The sequence below is a fragment of the Canis lupus genome, chromosome 19 (assembly GCF_048164855.1).
Source record: "Canis lupus baileyi chromosome 19, mCanLup2.hap1, whole genome shotgun sequence".
Lineage (NCBI taxonomy): Eukaryota > Metazoa > Chordata > Mammalia > Carnivora > Canidae > Canis > Canis lupus.
In genome coordinates, this window is record NC_132856.1 from 55,209,846 (window position 1) to 55,219,047 (window position 9,202).

At 59.3% G+C, this 9,202-nt stretch overlaps 1 protein-coding gene and 1 long non-coding RNA gene across 3 annotated transcripts; one reads left to right on the forward strand and one right to left on the reverse strand.

The window, feature by feature from the left end:
* Positions 1 to 1,100: 1,100 nt before the first annotated feature.
* GPR108 (G protein-coupled receptor 108) lies at positions 1,101 to 7,144 on the forward strand. 2 transcript variants are annotated; one of them, XM_072787560.1, is made up of 18 exons: positions 1,101 to 1,267; positions 1,873 to 1,992; positions 2,832 to 2,882; positions 3,085 to 3,167; positions 3,614 to 3,738; positions 3,849 to 3,910; positions 4,043 to 4,111; positions 4,203 to 4,307; positions 4,403 to 4,536; positions 4,631 to 4,706; positions 5,196 to 5,269; positions 5,353 to 5,470; positions 5,554 to 5,684; positions 5,804 to 5,847; positions 6,078 to 6,127; positions 6,283 to 6,366; positions 6,466 to 6,590; positions 6,789 to 7,144. In XM_072787560.1, exons 1-18 carry the CDS (start codon positions 1,148 to 1,150, stop codon positions 6,859 to 6,861), a joined length of 1,644 nt encoding a protein of 547 aa, XP_072643661.1. In that variant the 5' UTR covers positions 1,101 to 1,147; the 3' UTR covers positions 6,862 to 7,144. The 2 variants fall into 2 exon arrangements, with proteins under 2 accessions (XP_072643661.1, XP_072643662.1); XM_072787561.1 differs by lacking the exon at positions 1,101 to 1,267 and adding an exon at positions 1,513 to 1,728.
* On the reverse strand, positions 2,484 to 4,558 carry LOC140610970 (uncharacterized). Its single transcript, XR_012012385.1, has 2 exons — positions 3,386 to 4,558; positions 2,484 to 3,306 (listed from the first exon to the last, which is right to left on the reverse strand). It is a non-coding gene; the product is annotated as an uncharacterized lncRNA (long non-coding RNA).
* Positions 7,145 to 9,202: the final 2,058 nt, after the last annotated feature.

Here is a 9,202-nt window from a genome sequence, read left to right on the forward strand (position 1 = left end):
GACAGATGGCTCTGTGGGGACCTGGCCCCACCTGCTGGTGGCTTCTGAGCTAGAAAACATCCTGTTGCAAAGTGGGCTGTGCTCCAGGGTTTGGGGGACCAGCTGAGTCAGGGGCTCAGCGTGAGTTCTGCTCTCAGCCGCTTAGCCTGGTATTAGAGTCTCCACACTGGCATCAAACTCAAATTGGAATTGGGATTCGTTCCAAGTCGGCACCACAGTTGGGATAGGATCTCAACCTGGGGTCAGCTTAGCGGAGGGGTCAGCAACCCACTAGGGGGTCGTGGCCTCAAACTACGGTCCAGCGGTCAGGCCTCGTCTGGGGTCAGGGCTCCGTCCAGGTTGGGAGGGCTCAACCAGAGATTAACGCTCAGGCTCAGCGTAGGTCGAGGGTCGGAAGGGAGTGGGGAAGTCTGGATTTCAGGTTGATGTCCGGGCTCAGTTGCAGCCAAGGACTCAGCCCGGTTCAGCCCCAGTCCCCGACGACACCTCCAGCTTGGGATCTGTGGGTGGGTTTCTAGTTGCCTCACTCTAGGGTTAGAAGAGTCTCCGCCTAAGGCTGGAATTCAGCCCAGGGTCATAGGTCATCCTAGGGTCAAGATTGAGCCTGGGGCTAGGTTTCGGCCTTTCCTGGATCAGCAAGATTAGAACAGGACAGGCCTCGGCAGACGTGCGTGTTTACCAAAAGCCTGTGCTCTGGCTGGGAGCCACCTCCCCAGGGTAAAGAGGGGAAGTCCGTCCTGAGGGACATTGGGAAATGTAGTTTTTGCGTGCCCTGTTGCGCTGTCTGGTCTTCCTGCATTCTGGGTAATGTAGTCCTGGACCGATCTTCAGTTGGGCGTGGGTGGAGGAATTCCGCTTCAGGGGCGGGATATCGGACCCAGCAGCACTGGTTAGGTGGACTGTTGAGCCAATTGCATCAGCACAGTCTCCCTAGTGATTGGTGACGGCGGAGGCGGCCCATTCGGAGCTGGCGATGTCCATCTGGCGTCGTGCGAGGGGGACGGTGCGGATTTCCGAGGAAGCGGTGGCTGATTGGCTAGACGCGCGGGACCCGCCGGAGGGACGGCCCCCGCCGTGCGGCGATTGGCTCACCCGTCGGCGGGTGGGGGCGTCAGAGGCGGTGTCGGGGGAGGCGGCGGCTCCAGAGATGGCAGTGAGCGAGAGGAGGGGGCTCGCCCGCCGGAGCCCCGCGGAGTGGGGGCAGCGGCTACTGCTGCTGCTGCTCCTGGACAGCTGCTCTGGGCGCATCCACCGGCTGGCGCTGACGGTGAGTCCCTCCGCGCGGCGGGCGGCGGCGGGGGGCGCAGTTCTGTCCCCAAGAAGCCCCTGGTTTGGAGTGGTCTCGTCCTACCTCCCCCTCTGCTTACGCGGGATGGAGCGGTCCGCCGCCCCCCCGCTTCCAGGCCCCGAGTGGTCTCGTCCGAGGAGTCCCCCTCGGTCCCCGCTTGGGGCTGCGGGGCCGCCCCCGCTAGGGTCGTGCCCCACCCACTAGGGGGTAGGACTTCACCCCCCCCCCGGAGCCCCAACTTTTAGTCCTGTGTGTGCATCCTCGGGGTCGCTCTGGGGCGCTGGGGCCCTGGGGGAGTCCCCGGGGCTCGTAGAACCGGGTCCCCTGGGCACTCGCTGGGATCTTGGAAGCTCACACTTGTCTGGGGGGTCGGGGCTCCGCACACCAAGATGAAGAACTCCGCTTTTGGGGTGGTGCTCACCCGCTGCCCAGACTTCCAGGTGCCCCTGGGCTTTCCCTTCCTGGACTCGCAGAGCAGCGGCTGGAGGAGCTGGGGCCACCCTGTTGCCACCTCGCGCCAGAGCCGTGGGGCTGGGCTGGTGGGGAGAGGTCTGAGCTGCCTCTGCCTCCTTGGTCTCCGGCAGGGGGAGAAGCGAGCCGAGATCCCGCTGAACAGCTTCGGCTTCTACGCCAATGGCTCCCTGGAGGTGGACCTGAGCCTCCTGCGGCTGGGCCTCCGGGAGACAGAAGAGGAGACCCCGCTGGTGAGGGGCTTTGAGGACTTTGCTGGAGGAGGGCGAGGCGCACAAGTTTCCTGCCACCACCCCACCACCCCACCACCACCACCACCACGCCGATGAGAGGTGGCTCAGCCTCTCATCCATGGGATCTTGGGCAAATCCATTGGCCTCTCTGAGCCTCCGTGTCCTCATCTGTAACATGGGAATAATAAGACCTCGTGCAATATGTGCAACCCTGAGCGGGGGTTGGTGGAGGGAGGGCACACCAATGCACAAGATATCCCCAGTTCCCGCAGTCGGAAGGAGTAGCCAGCATTTATTTTTTTTTTTTGAATGCCCACTGAGTACCAGGTAACCAGGCAAAGCACTTTCCATGGGTCCGTTCTCTCACAGCCACCTCTCAGGGATGCTGTGCAAATGTTACACCTGTAAACCCAACCTTACAGATGTTCACACAAGCTCAGAGGTATGTGCCTTGCTCAGAGTCTCAGCGCCTGGATGCAAACCCACGTGTGCCGGATTCCACAGGTCAAGGCTGGAGGCCATCAACATTTTATCTATTTTTACTTCTTTATTACATCAACATTTTAATTGAGTGAAAACAAGGTGGGCTAGGTCCAGAGGACCTGCCCCTGCAGGAAGTGACATCCAAGTTGAGAGGCACAGGATGGTTAGGAGCTAAGAGTATGGGGGGCCCCAGGGCAGGACAGGTTGTTGGAAGATTCCACGAGTGACTGTGGGACCTAGCACACAGTAGGTGTTCAGTAAATTTGAGATGATGTTTCGCTTGCTGCTAAAAGAGGTGGCTTGGGGAGGTCCCTGCGGAATCCCTCATTTCCTCCCCTTTTCTTTCCACCTGCCAGGTGGGGTTCAGTCTGACTCGGGTTCAATCTGGCAGCATTCGATCCTACTCAGTGAGTGGAGGAGGAGATGGTGGAGGGGGTGAGGAGGGCCTGGGATGTCTGTCCTTTACATCAGGAGCCAAGGGCCCCTGTTCTTTCTCGCAGGGAGGGGGAGCAAGAAGTGACCCTCCCTTGCAAGGTAGATGGGGAGGGGACAGGGGTGGGGCTGGGCTAGGGAGGCGGTAACCAAGACACCCTCCTACGCACTCCCCAGACCCCGAACCCCCCCAACTGTCCTCTCCGGAAAAACAGTAGCAACCTCCTGGTTCTCTTCCTCATCAACACCAAGGATCTGCGGTAAGTTGATGGGTCGGGTGCTCCATCATTCATACTTGTTGAATGTGTCATATGTCCCAGGGAGCATCCTGTGAGCTTTTACAGGTGTTAACTCGTCGACTCTTGATGCTGACATTATCCCCCATTCTGAAAGAAAAAACTGAGGCCCAAGAACCAGAGTCCAACAATACCGTGTAGCCTGTCTATAGATGCATTTTCATTTTAAATAACGCACTTACGTGGAATAAGTCAGCGTTGCAGAAAGTGACGGTCACTGGTGGGGCAGCCGTCTTGAGGGCTGGTGGCCAGTGCTGGAACTGTGTGCCCACTGATTCAGCCTGATGCCAAGCCTCACAAAGGAGATCTGAGGGCCCAAGGGACCATCGAGTCCCTCTGCACACATTGTACAGATGACCTAAGCCATCAGCCTCCTGGCCTCACCCCCAGGGCCCCCATCCTCACCCCAGGGTCCAGGTGCGGAGGTATGGGGACCAGAAGAAGCTGTTCATCTCTCCTGGGCTCCTCCCCGAAGTGCCCTCTGAACCAGGGCCCCCGAAACCAGAGCTCACAGTCACCCCTAAAGTGGGCAGCGGTGAGTCAGGCTGGGCTGTGGGAGCAGGGAGGGTGGATGGCCAGGGCTGCTTGGCCTACCTCCCATTTTTTCTGTTGTCCATCCTAAAGTCATTCACTTGCCCCCTCTAGGGACCATCGCTGTGCTCAGCAAGGCCCAGTCAAAACCCACAGTGTCCCAGGGAGACCAGCAGGTTTGAGGAAGCCAGGGCAGGAGGGAGGACTGTCTCTTGGGGGCAGGGGGAGAGGGTAGCGGGGCGGGGTGGGGGGGGACATACGGAGAGCCAGGCCCAGGGCCAGCTGATGTGGGCCTTCTGTCCCCTCAGGGCCTCAGTGGGAAGGACAGCGAACTGGTCCTGGGGCTTGGGCATCTCAACAATTCCTACAACTTCAGTGTGAGTGTCGGGGCGCACCCGTGGCCCCCCTCCCCCCCAGAGTGGGGACCACCGGGCTGACTCCCCTTCTCCCCCTGTCCCGGCCGCCCAGTTCCACGTGGTGATCGGCTCTCGGGCCGAGGAAGGCCAGTACAGCCTCAACTTCCACAACTGCCACAACTCGGAGCCGGGCCAGGAGCAGCCGTTCGACCTCACGGTGAGCAGAGGCGGCCGCGCCCAGGCCTGAGCTGGCGTGCCCATCTGGTGAGGTGTGAAACCCCCACTCCCCGCTGCTGCGGCCTCCCTCCCCAGGTCATGATTCGGGAGAAGAACCCCGAGGGCTTCCTGTCGGCGGCGGAAATCCCCCTGTTCAAGCTGTACCTGGTCATGTCTGCCTGCTTCCTGGCAGCCGGCATCTTCTGGGTGTCCGTCCTCTGCAGGAACACGTAATGCCCTGGCCCCTGGGGGTCCCCCACCTCCCCTGGTCACAGCCCTCCCCTCCCCGCCCCTGACTGATGCCCCCGCCCCCTCCCCCGCCAGGTACAAGGTCTTCAAGATCCACTGGCTCATGGCGGCCCTCGCTTTCACCAAGAGCATCTCCCTCCTTTTCCACAGTGTGAGAGCCTTGGGCGGGGAGCAGAAGGGGGCGGGCTGGGGTCTCTGGGTCCAGGAAGAAGCCCGTGCAGCCCACTCCCCAAGTCTCTGCAGACCCCGGGCTTGGGAGTTCATCTGTCCACCCCCCGCCCCCCGTCCACATATCCAGCCATTGCATCGCAGTGGCCACCAGCTGGCCCCCCAACTCAGCTGTCTGCCCGTCCGTCCTGTCTGTGACTGTCTGCCCTTCAGTCTGACGGTCAACTGGCGCAGCTCTGATCCTCCCCCTGTCTGTCCATCCAGCTGTGAGTCGCCCTCCTCTGTCAGGGCCACGACTGCCCATTTCTGCGTCCACTTGCCATCCTGATCATAACTGTCAGTTCTGTCAGCCTTGTGCCCACCATGCCACCCTGACCGTCCATGTCCCTAAACCACTGCCATCCTCCCAATTGTACCACCGGCCACCCACACGTCCGTCTGTCTGACCATCCATCCATCCACCCACCTCCAGATCAACTACTACTTCATCAACAGCCAGGGCCACCCCATCGAAGGCCTCGCTATCATGCACTACATCACACACCTGTGAGTGCCCTTCTCTGGCAGGTGGGGGGAGTGGGCTGGGGAGAGCTGGGCACCATCCCCCTCACCACACACACCCTCCCCAGGCTGAAGGGTGCTCTCCTCTTCATCACCATCGCCTTGATCGGCTCCGGCTGGGCCTTCGTCAAGTACGTCCTGTCAGACAAGGAGAAGAAGATCTTTGGGATCGTGATTCCACTGCAGGTGCACCTGGGTGGCAGGCGGGGTGGGGGGGGGGCGGCCATGCATGCACTCTCGGGGCACACCTACCCACCCACCCCCCACAGGTCCTGGCCAACGTGGCCTACATTGTCATCGAGTCCCGCGAGGAGGGCGCCAGTGATTATAGGCTCTGGAAGGAGATCCTTTTCCTGGTGGATCTCATCTGCTGTGGCACCATCCTCTTCCCTGTGGTCTGGTGAGGATCCTACATCTGACCCCTGCTAGCTGACCCCTGCCGGAGGCTGAGACCCTGCCCCTTGTAAATGTGACAGGAGGTAGTGCTGAGAGCTGTCTGGGTCCCCCGTCTGGTTCCAGGTCCATCCGGCATCTCCAGGACGCATCTGGCACCGATGGAAAGGGTGAGGCCCTGGTCCCAGGACCTGCTGTTCCCCAGCCCCTGTCCTGCTCCAGATCCCTCTTTCTGACCCCTGGATGTCCCTTCCCTTCCCTCCCCACCAGCTGCCCCTTCCTGCCTGTCCCCTGAACATCCTCCTCCAGCCTTCCTGTCCCTTGGACTCTCCCCAAAATGATCCTCCTCCATACCTCTCCCCCTCCCCTTACGCCCTCAATCTCTGTGCACACCTGTCAGTGGCGGTGAACCTGGCCAAGCTGAAGCTGTTTCGGCATTACTACATCATGGTAGGAGCCCTGTTCTCACTCGGGGAAGTGTCTGGGGGTGTTTTTGTTTTTGTTTTTTGCCGGGGGGTGCGTACAACCAGCCCATTGGTGTACCCACTCTAAGCCCTCCCTCTGCCGTCGCTTTGAGCCCCAACACTCTGCCCCTGTCCCGGCAGGTCATCTGTTACGTCTACTTCACGCGGATCATCGCCATCCTGCTGCAGGTGGCTGTGCCCTTCCAGTGGCAGTGGCTATACCAGGTGAGGATCGAGACCACAAATGGCGGGGAGGGGCGCAGGCCAGACTACAACTGGGGGGTAGGGGATATGCCTGACACTCCCACTCCCTTTGCCCCCCAGCTCTTGGTAGAGGGCTCCACTCTGGCCTTCTTCGTGCTTACTGGCTACAAGTTCCAGCCTGCAGGCAACAACCCTTACCTACAGCTGCCCCAGGAGGATGAGGAGGACATGCAGATGGAGCAGATGTGAGTCCTGAGTCACAGGGGTGGGCAGGGCAGTGAGAAGTGTGGCGGCTTCCCAGGCAGAGTGGGCAGGGCCAGGGCTTTGGGGATGGAGGGGGCCCAGCCTGGTAGGCCGCTCTAGGGCTGGATTTGATGGGTGCTGGGTGGGCGGGGCCGAGCGCTCCTCAACTCCTGGACCACCTCCTTGCTATTTGCCTCCAGAATGACCGATTCTGGGTTCCGGGAAGGCCTGTCCAAGGTCAACAAAACAGCCAGCGGGCGGGAACTTTTGTGATCCTCCCCTGTGTCTGGGACCGTCCTGCTTCCCCCACCTCCCGCCTCCGCCCTCTGCGTACACGTTCCTCACTCTAGCTCTGCTCCCAAAGCACACATATGTGTTGGGGTGGAGAGTGGGTGGGGGGGTGGCGGGGGAGGAAGGTGCCTGGGTGAGAGACTTGAGTTCCAGGAGCCCATTTGGAAGAGAGCCCCTTCTTCCCCCAAGATTTGGGCAGCCCTGTCCCTGCCCCTGAGCCACCTGCCACTTGCAGCTGTACAATAATGACCAATCTGTTTTGCTACCCTGGTTTATTTGCCTTTCTGTGTGTTGAGGCCTAACACAGAGGTTGTGTTTACAATTTAGAAACCTATATTCATTGTGGAGGGAGGGTTGTAGGATCCGTTGCTTTACATATTCAGTAAATATCAGTTGAACAACTGCTCTGTACCTGGCCCTGGGCTGGATGCTGAGGACAGGGCAATGACCCGGGCCCATGGTTGGGGGTGGGGGACAGGCAGGGAGAGGGCTGAGTCCTCAGGCAGTTCCATCACAGGGCCTTGACCCAGCCTGGGAATTCAGGGAAAGTTGAACAGAAGCAGTGGGAAGGACAGCAGGCCCAGGGGAGGGGACAGCCCTTGCAGAGGCTGGAGGGGAGGAAAACAGGGCGGTTGGCAGGCCCCCAAGTCGCCCACACTGAAGACTATCCGTAATTATGGCTAACACGTAGTGATTGCTACATGCCACACCCTCTTCTAAGGCTTCTTTCTGTTGATCCTAATTCCTATTAAAAAGCCTGGGAGACACAGAGAGGCCAAGTAACTTGCCCAGGGCCACACAGCTCACCAGTTGGGAGACTCGGGACTCAAAACCCCAGCAGGCCGGTTTCAGAGCTGCACTTAACCACTGTGTGTGCTGCCCTCTGCTCCTGGGCTCACTGCAACCAAACCTTTTGACCTGTGCCCACCCCCCTGCTCCTTTTTTTAAAAGATTTTATTTATTTTTTCGTGAGAGAGGCAGAGACACAGGCAGAGGGAGAAGCAGGCTCCCTGTGGGGAGTCCAATGTGGGACTTGATTCCAGGACCCCAGGATCACGACCTGAGCCAAAAGCATTCAACCACTGAGCCACCCAGGTGCCCCGACCTTGCCCCCTTTGTTGAGTGACCCTGGATAAGTGGTTTCACCTCTGTTTCCCAACATGGAAAATGGGGGTCCCACCAGGTCGCTGAGGATCACACATGATAATGCTGTGAGCCTGACCTTGCGTGAACTGCCCTGAACTTTGAGGAATGACCTCAGATTAGGGATGCACCTGTGCACACACATAGGCAGCTCCAGAGATATAGTTCGTCTCCTGTCCCCCATCCCGTCCCCTTCAGCTGGAGTGCCTTGAGCCCCATTCGGAGCTCTGAGAAATACTTTTTTGGGCGGGAGGGTTGCACAGGCATGGGACAATGAATGGGTAGAGAATTGGGCTGGGGTCAAGTATTCCTGCAAACGGAAACAAGTATAACGGGCCCAGATGAATAAATAGTCCAGCCAGACAAGGAAGTGGAGAGGCATTGCAGACTGAGGAAGTTATGCAGCAAGGCAGAGAAGCCCAGAATAGCCTACGAGTCCCACTGCAGGGCTGGCAGGGACGGGGGCAGGGGGGAGGGGGAGCAGCTGGCAGGAGCCTAAAGACACATACACAGTTGGACTTCGTGCCAGTGCCTGCAGGAGCCACGGAAAAGTTGAAAGCAGGGAAAGACATGGCCATACAGGGCTGAGTTTTTTCACTCCCTGTGCGTGCAGGGGTGGGCAGGATCAGGCTCCCCAAAGACATCCACATCCAGTCCCCAGAACCTGCCAACATTAAGTTAAACGACAAAAGGCACCCTGCGGCTGTGATTTAGTTAAAGACCCTGAGACAGAAGGTGATCCTTGGACTCTACTGGGTGATCCTCTACCCAGTGTCATCACCAGGATCCTTGTAAGAGGCGGGCGGTGACGTCTGTCAGAGAAGGGGTGACTGGCTGGGAGGGTGGTGTGCTGTGGGGCTGGAGGGAGGGGCCGCCAGGCACGGAGAGAAGCGGCCTCTAGAAGCAGAAGAAGCAGGAAGAGGATTCCTCCCCTGGAGCCTCCCAAAGGAACGCAGCCCTGCCCACACCTCGATTGCAGATCTCTGCCCTCCAGACCTGTAAGATAATAAATAGGTGTTCTTTTAAGCCACCAAATTCGTGGTCATTTGTTATAGCAGCCGTCAGAAACTCATACGGTTTAGGAGCAGGGGCTCAGGAGCCCAGCTCCTGCCAGCTAGAGGATCTTGGGCAGGTGGCCAAAGCCTTCGGTTTCTTGGTCTGTAACGTAGGGGTGCAGAAC